The sequence below is a fragment of the Phallusia mammillata genome, chromosome 1, assembly GCF_965637545.1.
Source record: "Phallusia mammillata chromosome 1, kaPhaMamm4.hap1.1, whole genome shotgun sequence".
NCBI lineage: Eukaryota > Metazoa > Chordata > Ascidiacea > Phlebobranchia > Ascidiidae > Phallusia > Phallusia mammillata.
Genome location: NC_137252.1, coordinates 8,670,139 through 8,687,815, shown reverse-complemented (window position 1 = coordinate 8,687,815; position 17,677 = coordinate 8,670,139). Strand labels below are relative to the sequence as shown.

Below are 17,677 nucleotides of genomic sequence, written 5' to 3'. Positions count from 1 at the left end.
TTGTTACAGGAAACAAATTTGTTTCAAAAATTGTTATAGGAAACAAATTTGTTTCAAAAATTGTTACAGGAAACAAATTTGTTTCAAAAATTGTTACAGGAAACAAATTTGTTTCAAAAATTGTTACAGGAAACAAATTTGTTTCAAAAAATTGTTATTAAAGTCACATTAATTTCCGGTTTGAAAAAAATATATCAAACAAGCAGTGAGTCAAGTTCAGTATCTTAGTCTCAAGATCAGATTTGATAAGTTCTTAGGGGAAAAGCATGACAGGTTACTAAAATAATTGCACAACAAAAATTGTAACAGGAAACAAATTTGTTTCAAAAATTGTTACAGGAAACAAATTTGTTTCAAAAATTGTTACAGGAAACAAATTTGTTTCAAAAATTGTTACAGGAAACAAATTTGTTTCAAAAATTGTTACAGGAAACAAATTTGTTTCAAAAATTGTAACAGGAAACAAATTTGTTTCAAAAATTGTTACAGGAAACAAATTTGGTTCAAAAATTGTTACAGGAAACAAATTTGTTTCAAAAATTGTTACAGGAAACAAATTTGTTTCAAAAATTGTTACAGGAAACAAATTTGTTTCAAAAATTGTTACAGGAAACAAATTTGTTTCAAAAAATTGTTATTAAAGTCACATTAATTTCCGGTTTGAAAAAAAATATCAAACAAGCAGTGAGTCAAGTTCAGTATCTTAGTTTCAAGATCAGATTTGATAAGTTCTTAGGGGAAAAGCATGACAGGTTACTAAAATAATTGCACAACAAAAATTGTAACAGGAAACAAATTTGTTTCAAAAATTGTTACAGGAAACAAATTTGTTTCAAAAATTGTTACAGGAAACAAATTTGTTCAAAAATTGTTACAGGAAACAAATTTGTTTCAAAAATTGTTACAGGAAACAAATTTGTTTCAAAAATTGTTACAGGAAACAAATTTGCTTCAAAAAATTGATATTAAAGTCACATTAATTTCCGTTTCAAAAAAAAATACCAAACAAGCAGTGAGTCAAGTTCAGTTTCTTAGTTTCAATATCCGATTTTATAAGTTCTTAGGGGAAAAACATGACAGGTTATTAAAATAAGTGCACAACAAAAATTGTAACAGAAAACAAATTTGTTTCAAAAATTGTTACAGGAAACAAATTTGTTTCAAAAATTGTTACAGGAAACAAATTTGTTTCAAAAATTGTTATAGGAAACAAATTTGTTTCAAAAATTGTTACAGGAAACAAATTTGTTTCAAAAATTGTTACAGGAAACAAATTTGTTTCAAAAATTGTTACAGGAAACAAATTTGTTTCAAAAAATTGTTATTAAAGTCACATTAATTTCCGGTTTGAAAAAAATATATCAAACAAGCAGTGAGTCAAGTTCAGTATCTTAGTCTCAAGATCAGATTTGATAAGTTCTTAGGGGAAAAGCATGACAGGTTACTAAAATAATTGCACAACAAAAATTGTAACAGGAAACAAATTTGTTTCAAAAATTGTTACAGGAAACAAATTTGTTTCAAAAATTGTTACAGGAAACAAATTTGTTTCAAAAATTGTTACAGGAAACAAATTTGTTTCAAAAATTGTTACAGGAAACAAATTTGTTTCAAAAATTGTTACAGGAAACAAATTTGTTTCAAAAATTGTTACAGGAAACAAATTTGCTTCAAAAAATTGATATTAAAGTCACATTAATTTCCGGTTTGAAAAAAATATATCAAACAAGCAGTGAGTCAAGTTCAGTATCTTAGTTTCAAGATCAGATTTGATAAGTTCTTAGGGGAAAAGCATGACAGGTTACTAAAATAATTGCACAACAAAAATTGTAACAGGAAACAAATTTGTTTCAAAAATTGTTACAGGAAACAAATTTGTTTCAAAAATTGTTACAGGAAACAAATTTGTTTCAAAAATTGTTACAGGAAACAAATTTGTTTCAAAAATTGTTACAGGAAACAAATTTGTTTCAAAAATTGTTGCAGGAAACAAATTTGATTCAAAAATTGTTACAGGAAACAAATTTGTTCAAAAAAACTATTATTAGAGAAACATTAATGTGTTGCAAATCAAAGTCAGCTGTTTATGGTTGCAAATCCAAGTTGGCTCGTGAAAACCGTTTAATTTTGAATCAGGTTGTTCGTGTTTTAGAGCCACTAAGATATGCTAAGGTCGACCTACTTCTATTGCGTTAGGGGCGTGCCCACGAAAAAAACTATCATGTTCGCTTGTCATTTCGGTTTCGCTAACCTGAAAAAACTGAAACTTGGCCAGCTGTTTCTGCTTGCAAATCCAAGTTGGCTCGTGAAAAACGTTTAATTTTGAATCAGGTTGTTCGTGTTTTAGAGCCACTAAGATATGCTAAGGTCGACCTACTTCTATTGCGTTAGGGGCGTGCCCACGAAAATAACTATCATGTTCGCTTGTCATTTCGGTTTCGCTAACCTGAACAAACTGAAACTTGGCCAGATGTTTCTGTTTGCAAATCCAAGTTGGCTCGTGAAAACCGTTTAATTTTAAACCTGTTCGTTCGTGTTTTAGAGCCACTAAGGTATGCTAAGGGCGCCCTACTTCTATTGCGTTAGCGGTCGTGCCCACGAAAATAACTATCATGTTCGCTTGTCATTTCGGTTTCGCTAACCTGAACAAACTGAAACTTGGCCAGCTGTTTCTGCTTGCAAATCCAAGTTGGCTCGTGAAAACCGTTTAATTTTGAATCAGGTTGTTCGTGTTTTAGAGCCACTAAGATATGCTAAGGGCGACCTACTTCTATTGCGTTAGGGGCGTGCCCACGAAAATAACTATCATGTTCGCTTGTCATTTCGGTTTCGCTAACCTGAACAAACTGAAACTTGGCCAGCTGTTTCTGCTTGCAAATCCAAGTTGGCTCGAGAAAACTGTTTAATTTTGAACCAGTTCGTTCGTGTTTTCGAGCCACTAAGGTATGCTAAGGGCAACCTACTTCTATTGAATTAGGGGCCTGCCCACGAAAATAACTATCATGTTCGCTTGTCATTTCGGTTTCGCTAACCTGAAAAAACTGAAACTTGGCCAGCTGTTTCTGGTTGCAAATCCAAGTTGGCTCGTGAAAACCGTTTAATTTTAAACCTGTTCGTTCGTGTTTTAGAGCCAGTAAGGTATGCTAAGGGCAACCTACTTCTATTGAATTAGGGGCCTGCCCACGAAAATAACTATCATGTTCGCTTGTCATTTCGGTTTCGCTAACCTGAAAAAACTGAAACTTGGCCAGCTGTTTCTGCTTGCAAATCCAAGTTGGTTCGTGAAAACCGTTTAATTTTAAACCAGTTCCTTCGTGTTTTAGAGCCAGTAAGGTATGCTAAGGGCGACCTAATTCTATTGAATTATGGGGCGTGCCAACGAAAATAACTATCATGCTCGCTTGTCACTTCGGTTTCGCTAACCTGAACAAACTGAAACTTTGCATGCTGTTTCTGGTTGCAAATCCAAGTTGACTCGTGAAAACCGTTTAATTTCAAACCAGTTCGTTCGTGTTTTAGATTCTCTAAGATATGCTAAGGGCGACCTACTTCTATTGCATTAGGGGTCGTGCCCGCGAAAATAACTATCATGTTCGCTTGTCATTTCGGTTTCGCTAACCTGAACAAACTGAAATTTTGCAAGCTGTTTCTGCTTGCAAATCCAAGTTGGCTCGTGAAAACCGTTTAATTTTAAACCAGTTCCTTCGTGTTTTAGAGCCAGTAAAGTATGCTAAGGGCGACCTACTTATATCGCGTTAGCGGTCGTGCCCACGAAAATAACTATCATGTTCGCTTGTCACTTCGGTTTCGCTAACCTGAACAAACTGAAACTTGGCAAGCTATTTGTAGTTGTAAATCCAAGTTGGCTCGTGAAAACCGTTTAATTTTAAACCAGTTCGTTCGTGTTTTAGAGCCAGTAAGGTATGCTAAGGGCGACCTACTTCTATGGCGTTAGCGGTCGTGCCCACGAAAAAAACTATCATGTTCGCTTGTCATTTCGGTTTCGCTAACCTGAACAAACTGAAATTTTGCAAGCTGTTTCTGCTTGCAAATCCAAGTTGGCTCGTGAAAACCGTTTAATTTTAAACCAGTTCCTTCGTGTTTTAGAGCCAGTAAAGTATGCTAAGGGCGACCTACTTATATCGCGTTAGCGGTCGTGCCCACGAAAAAAACTATCATGTTCGCTTGTCATTTCGGTTTCGCTAACCTGAAAAAACTGAAACTTGGCCAGCTGTTTCTGGTTGCAAATCCAAGTTGGCTCGTGAAAACCGTTTAATTTTAAACCAGTTCGTTCGTGTTTTAGAGCCAGTAAGGTATGCTAAAGGCAACCTACTTCTATGGCGTTAGCGGTCGTGCCCACGAAAATAACTATCATGTTCGCTTGTCACTTCGGTTTCGCTAACCTGAACAAACCGGAACTTTGCCAGCTGTTTCTGCTTGCAAATCCAAGTTGGTTCGTGAAAACCGTTTAATTTTAAACCATTTCCTTCGTGTTTTAGAGCCAGTAAGGTATGCTAAGGGCGACCTAATTCTATTGAATTATGGGGCGTGCCAACGAAAATAACTATCATGCTCGCTTGTCACTTCGGTTTCGCTAACCGGAACAAACTGAAACTTTACATGCTGTTTCTGGTTGCAAATCCAAGTTGGCTCGTGAAAACCGTTTAATTTTAAACCAGTTCCTTCGTGTTTTAGAGCCAGTAAAGTATGCTAAGGGCGACCTACTTATATCGCGTTAGCGGTCGTGCCCACGAAAATAACTATCATGTTCGCTTGTCACTTCGGTTTCGCTAATCTGAACAAACTGAAACTTAGCAAGCTATTTGTAGTTGTAAATCCAAGTTGGCTCGTGAAAACCGTTTAATTTTAAACCAGTTCCTTCGTGTTTTAGAGCCAGTAAGGTATGCTAAGGGCGACCTAATTCTATTGAATTATGGGGCGTGCCAACGAAAATAACTATCATGCTCGCTTGTCACTTCGGTTTCGCTAACCGGAACAAACTGAAACTTTGCCAGATGTTTCTGCTTGCAAATCCAAGTTGGCTCGTGAAAACCGTTTAATTTTAAACCTGTTCGTTCGTGTTTTAGAGCCACTAAGGTATGCTAAGGGCGACCTACTTCTATTGCGTTAGCGGTCGTGCCCACGAAAATAACTATCATGTTCGCTTGTCATTTCGGTTTCGCTAACCTGAAAAAACTGAAACTTGGCCAGCTGTTTCTGCTTGCAAATCCAAGTTGGCTCGTGAAAACCGTTTAATTTTGAATCAGGTTGTTCGTGTTTTAGAGCCAGTAAGGTATGCTAAGGGCGACCTACTTCTATGGCGTTAGCGGTCGTGCCCACGAAAATAACTATCATGTTCGCTTGTCACTTCGGTTTCGCTAACCTGAACAAACTGGAACTTGGCCAGCTGTTTCTGCTTGCAAATCCAAGTTGGTTCGTGAAAACCGTTTAATTTTAAACCAGTTCCTTTGTGTTTTAGAGCCACTAAGGTATGCTAAGGGCGACCTACTTCTATGGCGTTAGCGGTCGTGCCCACGAAAATAACTATTATGTTCGCTTGTCATTTCGGTTTCACTAACATGAACAAACTGGAACTTTGCAAGCTATGTCTGACTCCAATTCCAAATTGGCTCGTGAAAACCGTTTCAGTTCGTTTGCGTTTTGGAGTCAATAAGGTATATTCAGAGCTACTTCGTGCCCTCGAAAATAAGAATGAATTTCGCTTTTTATATCCGTTTTGCAAAACTAAACAAACTGAAAGTTTGCAAGCTACGTCTGACTGAGATTCCAAGTTGGATCGTGGAAAACGTTTAACTGTATCTTTGTTCGTTCGTGTTTTAAAGCCAATAAGGTAGTGGCACCAACCTTTTTTATTACTTCTTGAAACTGGGTTGTTGTGAATCAATGCATACGTTTTGTAAAAGTTCACGAAAATTTATAGTGCGTATAATCCTTGACGGACTAAAAAGGCAGGGTTTATGAGGTCCATTGGCTACAACAATTTCTAGTTCACTAACCGCTGTTTGTTACCGCGCCTATGGCGTAACAGTCAATTGTTATGATTGTGGCGCAATGCATCTACTGAAGCGATCTACTTCGTTAGCGGTTGTGCCCACGAAAATAAGTATGATGGTCGCTTGTCATTTCTGTTTCGCTTAACTGAACTTTGCAAGCTGTTTCTGATTGCAATTCCAAGTTGATTTGTGAAAACCGTTTAATTTTATCTCTGTTTGTTCATATTTTAGAGACGACGTTGTGGTACCCGTTCAAAGACAACTTTAATCAATGAAAACTCAATTTATCGTCAGCAATCAAAGTGCATATTGTTTGCTATCTTGAACTAATAAAACCAGTAGCACATCCACAATGGACAATCAATAACAACTTTCGTTGTTTGGAACAAATTTGCACGTCCCACAAACTTCGTATTTCACCGTTAAGAAAATTTGTTACCATTTTAAAAGTTCGTTTCCTGCCGTTACATAGGCAACGCCAGGTATGACCGCTTTGAAATGATTTTATGTGCTGTCGACACAGCTAAATTATACAGGCACTAAATCACAATTGAACAACTTAACGTAAATGCAAACGATTTTTACAGGTCTACTATAAAATGTAAGTAGTAAACACAACAAAATATCGTTTCAATGTGATCAAAATTTAGAAAATGTAAGGCGCACATCATTAGCAAATGCGTTGAACCTTTGCATTTGCCTTAAACCAGGGGTGTGCAACAGGCGGCCCGTGGGCCACAACCTGGCCCGTGAAGCTATTTAGTGTGGCCCTCACCAACACACTGATTCAGAGAAATAATGCAAGTCTTGTATATAGGAATTCAGCAAAATTTTCCGCTTGTTTTTAATAAATGTTTTAAGTTGCTATACTATACGTAGCAAATATAAGTTAAACCAGCGTTTACTATCAGGTGGGCCATACAGCAGCTTGAAGGTACTTCCGACTGTGACGTAACAATTCCCTTCGTCTTGTAAACAATTACTTTGTTGTGAAAGCCAGTGTGGTGGCGAAACCGTATTTTTGAGAAAACAAATGTATTGATGCTTTAGAACAGGGGCGTGCAACATACGGCCCGCGGGCCAGTGTCCGGCCCGCGGCACCTATTTTCGTGGCCCACGCAGACTACAAAGTACTCTATTAAATATGAATACTTTTTACTGTTAGAGCATGGAATGTTGCTATTTGTACACCATCACTGGTATTTTTGACTTTATAAAACGTCACACCGTGATGAGGTTTTATCCACTGTGACAACATACTCCCATTGTTGCATCATTATGTGCATTATGACAGAACTGCCTTTCTAGCAATGATTTAGTAACATGATTTATAGGTGCAGTAAATATATTGGCATTTATTCTACGAAAAGGTTAGCAGATATTCCATTGATCAAAGAGTACTCAAAGAGTAACTTGATTGTGTGCGCTCTGCTATTAAATAAGCTGTTTAAAAAGATATGTGTTGCTTTATTGTCTGGCCCCCAGCATCATTTTAACTGTAAGTTGTGGCCCACTGCGATAAACAGTTGCACGCCCCTGCTTTAGAACAAGGGTGTCCAACTCGTACACACCGCCGTGCCAATTTTGGCTTTAAAATATACTCGCGTATCAACGTTTGGTACTTTTTCCAAACCATGTCTTAAACGTCTTAACGGTACGGGCTCAATCCGAATATTTGGCCAATATGTAGAACCCTATTAAATGATTAGAAAAAAATTATGTCGTCAAATGCGAGTAAACTTGTTTATGGTACTCCAGAAACCTTTTATTCTGTTTATGCAACACAAAATACAAATGGTTTGCAACGGGGCATAAGTTTTGTCAAAAAACGAACAATTTCACGAACAAATTAGTGGGTTGTGTAATTTTACTACTGATAATCTTTACTGAAGTTAGAATAAAGGCCATGAAAAATCAATAGAAACAAATTTAATTGCGTGACAAATCCTTATGTTTACCATGTAAATGTGCAAAACTTGTGTGCCATTTTCAAATGCTCTGCGTGCCACGTGTTGGACACCCCTGCTTTAGAAGAATTTTAAATTTATTGTGTACATGACAAAAATTGTATGGCCCTCGCTTGATGTTCGAAATTGGTTATATGACCCACCAACGAAAAATGTTGCATATCCCTGCATGGGCGTCCGCAGCGGGGTGCAAGAGGGGGCGTGTGCCCATAAAATCATTTTTAAGGAAATGCACATGAAACCACTTTTAAGCGGTCATGCCTGGCATTCGCTGATGATGTGTGCCTCTCATTTTCCAAGTTTTGATCACATTGAAACGGTATTTTGCTTGTGTTTACTACTTACATGGTATAGGTTAGTTGACCTGAGAAAATCTTTTGCATTTACGTTAAGTCGTTTGTGATCTAAAGCCTGTTAGAACTAGTTAATAATTACAACGATAAACACCAAATGCACATGGTAAGAACGACATTTTATTGATTTAAAAAGATAAAGTCACTCAGTTACCCAAGCATAATACGAGGATTGCGCTTCTCATGCAAAATGACTCTAATTGACCACCAAATAAATCATTGTGTGGCCACAAAAACCTGATGATATGAACAAAGTATACAGTATTGTGCTTATTAGTAATTAGTATCATAGTAAACATAATAAATTAGGTAAAACAAAGCACTTTACCAACAGTTCGACATTGGTTCACACAGTTATATAAAGGCAGAAATAAATGTGAATGAGACATGGTAAGTTGATATACCACAATAATTTGGTTCAAGAAATGAAAATCTGCTTATATACAAGGGATCTAGCCTGAAGATAGAAGATTTAATCAAATGATTATACATGACAGTAATCCTTTTACCTACATCTTTAAAATTACACAAATATTTTTTGTCATCAGGCATATAGACTGAAAAACAGTAAGGTGAAACAGCTGTGCATAGGTGCCATTACAATGCTTTGCTACATTCAAACTAACATATATAAACCAGCTGTCATGGTTTAAGCTACATCAATAAATAATGAGGTTATTACAACATGCCATCAAACAGAATGCTTAAATTAAAAACAGATTTTTAATTCATCATCTCATAGATCACTTTTGCCAATAATTCAACATTAGAGAACAAAGCTTTTTTGCGTTTATCCAAGATCCAAGACATAAAGACCATAAACAGCATGAAGGTTAAATGGCATTAACATTAATGAAGGTTTTCAAATAGGTATTAAGTGTAACTTGTGTACAGGTGGAAAGAATGGCCAAACAACAACATTACTTTAAGAAAAGTAACATGCTGTTTGCATTAATGGTTTTGTGGACACTTTTAGAACCTTCAGTGAGCTCATATAAGCAAATTTCTTTCACAAACAATGACTTGACAGGGGATCTTTTTTTACAAATAGTCTACTGGATGACAATCTCAGCCAACCCTCTGCATGTTCCTGTTGATTCTTTTTGTGCTTGTTAGCCTTCTTGGAGGTATTGTCCTAAAGTGACCCTAAATGCTTCCCCAATTCCCACCGTCGACAGTCACTTTGCATTGCTTCACTGTTTTGTCAGGTTCTAATCTTTGAGGTACAAAATTGGACAAGCTGTTGCAAATTTCACCATGTAGACTGATTTTCCATTTCACATACTATTGTTATTTCAATGTTTAATCTTAATAACCTGCGATTATTTCCACAGAAAAATATTCATTTACCAAAAATTTACACTAAACCCACTGTGATCTAATATTTATACACAAAATGGAAAGGTTGCAGTACATATATTTGGAAAATTTGCTTTCCTGCCCTTAACAAACGGCATGGCTTTCCTGATATGACTGCATTTAAAGGGACTAGTTTAGTTGAATCTGATTCTTTAAGTCTAAAATATATTTCTTGCATTAATTAGTTTTCTATTTCTTGCATTAGGCATGACATTGCTGTTTGTATAGCTTCACAAACTGAAACACAGTAGTTACATGAAGTCCAATGCATGTGGTGCCAGAATACTAAATGTCAGAAAGTTACATTAGGCAATTAAATAAATAAATGATTTTTGCTTGTTTATCTGTCATGTAGACAATTTTGTAGATAATTCTTGTTTAGTTAGGATACTTAAATATCAATGACTGATTCATTTGAAAGCCTAACCATCCAACAGTTTCTTCAATATATTGGCAAACATAACTGGCCACCGAATAAATTTTTCACTAATTTAAGCAGCAAGTTTCTGTGCACATTTCGCTCATCTTATCATAGAACTGGTAAATGTATTGTGACTTTCCATTGGTTTGCACTTTCCTATTTCCAGTAGCCAAAAATAAGTTTACTTTTGATAAAGACTTTAAACAGTGTAACTTTGATAAATCGAACTGATTAAATCATTTTTTAACATTTTTTTATTATCTAAAACAGTCGGGGTCATTTATATCTATTACATTTTATCATCAAAATAGTTTTCTCAAAGACTATTTTCTCAAATTTGCCAGCAAACGATGCAGAAAAACATTTTTCGTCAAACTAGTGCCAATAAAACTGCTTTTCAGCAAAGAATACGCGTTGCCCAGCAACCAATGACGTCATTTTTACGTAACATTTAATTTTATTGTTAGCAAGACAATTTACAAAAAAAATAGGTGGTCGTTAAAACAAGTTATTGAAAAACACACCAAAATCCATATCTTTTGCGTTAAAAGTAGCCCCGTTTCACAATCCTTGAATTCGCGTGCAACAACTTGTGTTTGATACACAATAATCTTCGCCGCAAACTGAATACAAAATGGTCCTCTATCGCCACCGCAGTGGAATTTTTTAAATAATTATTTTAAAGCCCTGCAATAATTATAAAAAAAGCAATTAGGGAGACATAGTCATTTTTGATCCACGTTCAAACATTATTTTGCTTTTATTTATGTTGAAACATTTTTGTCGAAACGATTTTTCCTTAAAACAAATTTAAAATTCGGAAACGTTTTTTCAAAAAAAATAAAAAATTCGAAACAATTTTTTTGCTGAGTCAGCAAAATTAGGCGCTCACCGTGTAGTAGGGTATGTTTGTGACGTCACAATGCACCGAACGTGCTTGGCAGAACATTGTGGTTTTGACACATCCCTAAAACCCATTTTATTTATCTTATGGCAACAACTCAGTGAAAACTGATGCTTGTAACTCACTTTCTACTGCAAAAATACCATTACCAACGATTATAGTCATTATAATTTTTGATTCTGATAATTATCAGAAGAAATATTAGATTCTGATGTCATTAATTGAATATTACAACGTACAAGCTATGAAAACGTAAGATGCAGTTTGTGAATGTAGTTTGTGTGGGTGCTCATCATCCTGTTTTTAGTGTTCATCTTTGTGCCTAAAAATGTTTAGTGTTCGTGCCAAACTTTTTTATTGGATTTTGATTTTCACAAACAAATGTTGCATATTAATTGAAGTAAAAGGAAGCCGCAGATTTGAGGAACAAAAAGATTGTACAAATTAGGTTTTAACCACTATTTAGTGTTTTATAATTTATATACTAATCATCAACTGTGTGCTATGCTTTCGATAGAGTACTGTTCTTGTTGTGCCTTTTATCGTTTGTTCTTCACTTCCTATTTATTGCACTGCTTTATTTTCTCTCCAAGAACTAACCATTTATATTTTGCCTTACATATCTTTATACCTCTTGCGCTGCTTTGCACTTGTAACATTTTTGTACATATTTTAGTAATTATTCACTTTGCATTTTTAGCACTGCGAACAAAGAAGCGCTTGCTTTCCTGCTTTTTGTTGAGTTGGGTTTATTTCACTTGGTGAATGACAATATGGCGAAACAATTCACTAAAACAATCAACAAGCCGGAAATAGCTGCGCAACGTTGAAATGAAACGTCATGGAGCACGTAAAAGTGGGGGGGGGGGGGGGGGTCACAATTGGTGGAATAGAGCTAACGCACTGCAGCTAAACCGTCATTAAGGCGTTAACTCAGACATGAATGACAAAAACATCAATTACATATTGGTCTTAATCTTCAAAGACAACATACCTACAGTACTTCATATAGTACACCATCGGAAAGTAAAAGTGAAAAACCTATGCATTTGGTACTTTTCGGATCCGAAGAAGTATTGTCAGCAAATTATCTCTGAAGGAACCAAATGCGGCCTGTTCCGTGTATCATCAGAAACACATCAATCACTTGTTTCCTGCTTTGCAATTGCACTGTCTTTTGACTGACATACACTTCTCTTGCAGTATGCCGAATGTTATTCTATTCGACGCTGTAAAGAAACTCTGTTAAACAACAATTTTTTCGTTGTCTACTATCACCAACGCCTTTTTCGAGTTTTATTTGGAATATTGTCGCTTGTTTATATCTGTCAATAAAAAATATTGTACAAAAAGCACTATTGCATGAAACTACACACTCAATATCAGCTATAAACAGAAAAAATAGGCTAAATGTCCAAATTGTACAAATGCTTTCGTTTTGGACTAATAAGTACAAAAATCATGACCAAACCAAAGTCAGCATCAACATTAAACAAAAGCCCTTAAGTTTGTGTTACGTGAAAGATTACAGGACCTTTCTTTGTGCACAGAAACCTTACAAGGTGTTCAGGCATGGTAAGTGCGAGTTACAGTACCTTTTTTGTTTCTATAGACACCGGATACTCTGGATGGGAAACAATACATAGAGCAGCGCGTACGAGTTTCTATCAGTCGGTGCTGGTCTGGGTAGTCTTTCGCATATATTTTTCTCTATTATGGATCAGTATGTAAGACGACCAGGTTCGAAAGTGCAACAGTATGCAGGTAAGACCCAAAAATAGTTTGTTTGTAGAAGTTAGCTTGTCGTACGGTTGCGCAATAAACAATAGGCAGAACATAGCTTATTTTCTGACGGTTGATTGATGGTAATGAGCAGAGTACGTCGGAATTAGGTGATTTTTATGAGTTTTTTGTGAGTGTAAGTCGAAAAAGTTTTGAAACAACTCAAAACAGATCGAGTGAATACTGTATCCTGCTTTCTCCAAGCGCAACTAAAATAACGATGACCAAGAAGTGATACCCAGTACTGCTAAGTAGATGTATGCCCAATTGTACATGTACTGTTTAAAGTTTAAAGCATTGACTTGTATACACTTAAATGATAAAGCGCCGCTATCCGAGGAGCAATTGCTGAACACCGGTCAATATTGATTTTTCGGTTGTGTGTTATAACCCTATCATTTGGTGTTCAGTTGCTTCAAACAATAGAGGAAAATTACAGTCTATTAGACGCCAAACGATGCGAAAGGAGCCGAAGTGGTTAAAATGTGCGATAATACAAATGATGGCGATTGTGGTGGGGAGTACTTTTGTGGCTTTACTTGTGCATGGAATCGCAATTGATGCTAAGCGCAGGTCAGATCTGGTATGGTCAATTTGATTGAATAATTAGAGTTAGAAAACAAAGGTTTACAAAATACAAATGTTTTAGGGTTAAACAAAGGATTTAAAAACACTGAAAACTGTTATTTAAAGATCTCAAGTTACATTTATAGCAGGAACCTCCAAACAGTTCGGCTTACTTGTTGTAGACATTTGATATAGCATCGAACTATAGTCTACAAGGATATGAAAGTTGGCGTTGTTGAAACGTATGCACCTACCCGGACTATAGAACAGGAAATAGGCTTACATAAAGGGGTTTCGGATCCATTATACATTCGATTGTTTATATCTTTTGGAAGCGAAACGCACATAAGGCTCTTTATGATTGGTAATTATCATTGTGACTTTCATTGTTGATGTAAAAGATTTCATTTGACGGGTTTTGACGCCCAAAAAAACACACCGCATTGTCATTTTTAGTGTCGGCAAAGTTCAATGCAACTGATTTTATGGTGTTCTGCGTCACAGCACATAAACCAGACGTAGAATCAATATCAGGGCCATTAACGGGTAACCCTCAATTAAAGTGCCTGGAAAAAAATTACCATCGATACCACTTCCTTGTTTGTTTATCCTACTTTCATGAGAAAAACATATTGTTCTTACAATGGTAGGAAAAGGTGCTAAACAATATCTGGCTGTTTTATTCAAACACCAGTGATGTGTAGATTGGGCCTTATTTATAGACTATCAGGAAATAAATCCAACATGATATACTTTATAAGAAGGAATATTATTTAGATTTTTAATGCAACATCAAAAAACATGCAAAATTGCCCATTTCAATCAAAAACTTACTTCAATGGGTGGGTTATGGAGGACCAATAGACTTCAATGGGTGGGTTATGGAGGGCGGGAGTGTGGGCCGCGCCCCCACTTGCAGTGCTTGCTTTCAACACACGCCATGAAGTGCCATTTAGAAGTTGTTTAAAAATATTTTTAAAAAGCAACATTTTGATTCAATTTTTCCATTTTATTTTTTAGAACAGCCCACAAAATCGAGAAAGAGATTGCAAAATCGCTAAAAGTTGCAAACATTACACCTGCTAATATTTCCTACATCGATGAACCAACTCTTGGAACGAATTACGACAACAAAGCATGTCAAAATCTAGGTCAGCATTATCATAAGCTAAGTCAAAATAGCGCCTAATTCAATGGAGCAATAAACTAAACTTAACACCATATTGCCACATTAAATACATAATAAAATGAAGCAAAGATTTGACCACCTGCGACATTTTTTTGCTGAAATACATGAGCACTAGTTTGTAACTATCCCGATTTTTTTTTTTTGCTTGACCAGAGACTTCCTGGAGCATGGTATTTTTTGTGAAATCCCAAGCCTCCAATTTTCAACGACGTGAACTAATTCGCCGCACGTGGGCGTCCTTGAGCAATGTTGACGGAGCCAACTTCACAACGGTGTTCGTGATTGGGGAAGCCAAGTTTGCTGTTTCTCAGAAGCGATTTAAATATTACAATAACCTTCTGGAAGAGGAGAAATACAGATACCGCGATATATTGCATTATGACGGTCCCGACGATTACAAGTAATCACCTTCTGTTTTTTAGTTATTCATTAGGATTTTGCGTTAAGGAATTAATACAGCATTTAATGAGGAAAATAACGACCAAATAAACTTAAAAACGAATTGCTTTATTAATCGAACGTTTGGGTAAATGCTAATGCCATTACCAGGGATATGAGGAGCCGTACCAGTTACACCCGCTTATAAGCGCTCAAGTCCCATAAAATATTGATAAAAAGGTGCTAAACAAGCGTCAAGTCTTTTTGGGCCGTTAATTACCTCAATAAACTTAAAATACAGCATTTCCTTCTGCAATTGTTCATATAAGTTGATAAATGTGTTTGGTAAAAATGTACATAGTTTAAGCGAGGAATATATATGTCCAACGTTAAGTTGCAAAGAAATATGTAACCTACTAAGCCCTGTAACCTTAATGCCACGCCCAATTGCGCAATTAAAGTCAACATCGAGTTCTTAACATGTAAGGGTTCTTAGCATGTAAGGGTAAAGTTTGACATGTTTGTTTCATTTCATTAGTTCTTAAAATAAAACTTACAAATGGATATAAAAAAGTTTTAGAGAAAGCAGGCGTGTTCGATCTTTCAATTGACGCTAAATTGAGCTTAAACCTTATCGATATCTATAGGTTCTTGTTGGGGAAAACTGTAGCTTCATTGAATTGAAAATTCATCTTTGTTACACATTTAGTCATTTTTTAAAGGTAGCTTGATATTAATAAACATGCATGTTTTATTAATCACATTTTAGTTACGACACTGTTTTTATTTATGCAGGAATATTGGTTTCAAAACCCTTATGGGTATGCGATGGGCATCCGAAAATCTACCAGACGATTTTTTCTACGCTTCTGTCGACGATGATTTCATGTTAAACATTGGAGAACTCGAAGATTTAATCGATGGATATGTGACCAATGGAACCGACCCATTCCCAATTATCTGCGGCTTCGGAATGTATGAAAACGCTGCGCCCTTCCGCGACCCCTCAAGCAAGTGGTACATTAGCAAACAAGAGTTCAGCAAATCTGCTTATCCAAAGTTCTGCCTTGGTGGCATGTACGCCATGCGTGTGCGCCTTGTGCAAACGCTGTGGGAAATCGCTCAGTTTCGATCACCAATGAGAGTAGACGATGTCTGGATCACAGGCATTCTACGAGAGGAAATTGGCCTGTCGCCCTCTATGCTGGTTAAGCCATCGAACACAATCGCCAAACACTTGGACAATTATAAAAACACCCGATTTTACGGACAGCGCATGTACATGCGCAGCCAGTGGATTGAAATGTACAAGCTGTTTAGACACAAATCGATGTGCGTGCGACCTTTCGTTTATCTCTCCGAGATACAGGCACGCAGAACAAGGACTAAAAAGAAACAAAAAACAAAACGTGAAAGTGCAACATTGCGAAGGGGCTGGCCTTAATGACGCACTTGCACTTGCTTACGGGCAAATAAATACGAACTCGTTGAAAGCTCTTGGGCCTTGTTCGCCCCAGAGAGGTATATGAGTCACAAAAAATTGTGCAAGTCGTCTTTGATATGCAGAAAACATTGAATATTAAAAGTTTTATTGGTATTGTTATGCATTGTTTTGCAGCATCATCGTAAAAACGGCAATTAAAGCGAATTAACGCCTAAAGGCTATTTTGTGTTTGCCCGACTTGGCTATTTGCGTTTCCTTTCACGCTTGAGTGAATTTAGCCTAGACTGGCAAAATGCGACAAATCGATAGTAGTTGGAGCGTGTTCTCAGTATTGCTGGAGGTAGGCACAAGGGAACGGCACAGCACAATTCATTAACGCCATCGATTAGCGAGAATGATTTAGCAAGTTTATCTGAAAAGGTGGCATAACGAGCACAGTTATGTAACATTTCAGAACAAGAAATTGTAGGTTCGGCATTAAGAGCTTCACACAAATAACAATCCTTAATCCCATGGTTGTAATTGTAACAACAGCTTCTTATTGTATACCACTAAGCCTAAGTGTTTGCATATATTTGCTGTACAAACGTTTAATATAACCTAACAGCTTTACGACTAAACGGTTTGTAACATTCTTTGCTTGACCTATTGAAGACTTGTATGATTCCGTAGGTTCGACATGTGTGTAAACACATTACATTTTTGTGTACATACATAATGCTTGAGAATATTAGTTGCAATTCATGTACAAACTAATCATGAAATAACTTGGAAGTAAATCAATGCATGTGCAAGCTGTTTAGTTTTAACGTCCAAGTTTGTTGACAGCGCAAGGTTGCTGTCCTGCTGCCATGCTCTTTTCAGGCATAACATGCAAAGCACCTGTTAAACGTTTATAGACGCGAGAAAGGCAAGTCGGTTGAAACTTGCAGGCTTTGCTCAAAGTCCTTCAAGCGTTCGATGGTGACGGGCGTGCATTGAAAGGGGCTGTTGCGCAAGCTACGCATTACAGCAGCCTTCTAGTAGACTCGCGTGCCAGTTGCAGTGACTGTTTTTGTTCTATGTTCTAGCTTTGTGCAAGCAACGTGACGTTTTGTTTGTGCGCGTATGAGTAATAGGAAAACGTAATAGCAAGCTTTTGTACAAGTAGGTAAATGGGACAGTCTCAAAGGTTTGATTGTGTGAGTAATAAAAGCATTTTCCAAAGTTCAGTTTTTGATCAGCATAGTTTAGTCAGGCGATTCACCAGTTGTTTCCTTTGGCGCAGGCTGTTTAAGCCCTGACGTCAACGTTGTCTTT

At 36.6% G+C, this 17,677-nt stretch overlaps 1 protein-coding gene across 1 annotated transcript; it reads left to right on the top strand.

Annotated features, from left to right (window-relative positions):
* Window positions 1–12,679: 12,679 nt before the first annotated feature.
* Window positions 12,680–17,148, top strand: LOC145231660 (beta-1,3-galactosyltransferase 1-like). The gene is made up of 5 exons (XM_080096353.1): window positions 12,680–12,782; window positions 13,211–13,373; window positions 14,388–14,518; window positions 14,710–14,956; window positions 15,730–17,148. The coding sequence occupies exons 1-5, from the start codon at window positions 12,734–12,736 to the stop codon at window positions 16,376–16,378; spliced, it is 1,239 nt and encodes a 412-aa protein (XP_079952479.1). The 5' UTR covers window positions 12,680–12,733; the 3' UTR covers window positions 16,379–17,148.
* The last annotated feature ends 529 nt before the right edge of the window (window positions 17,149–17,677 follow it).

Coding starts and splice junctions, on each gene's coding strand:
- LOC145231660 (XM_080096353.1), top strand. CDS start 12,734: ATGGATCAGTATGTAAGACGACCAGGTTCGAAAGTGCAACAGTATGCA. Junction 12,783..13,210: donor GAAAGTGCAACAGTATGCAG/GTAAGACCCAAA, acceptor TTTGGTGTTCAG/TTGCTTCAAACAATAGAGGA. Junction 14,519..14,709: donor CAAAGCATGTCAAAATCTAG/GTCAGCATTATC, acceptor TTGCTTGACCAG/AGACTTCCTGGAGCATGGTA.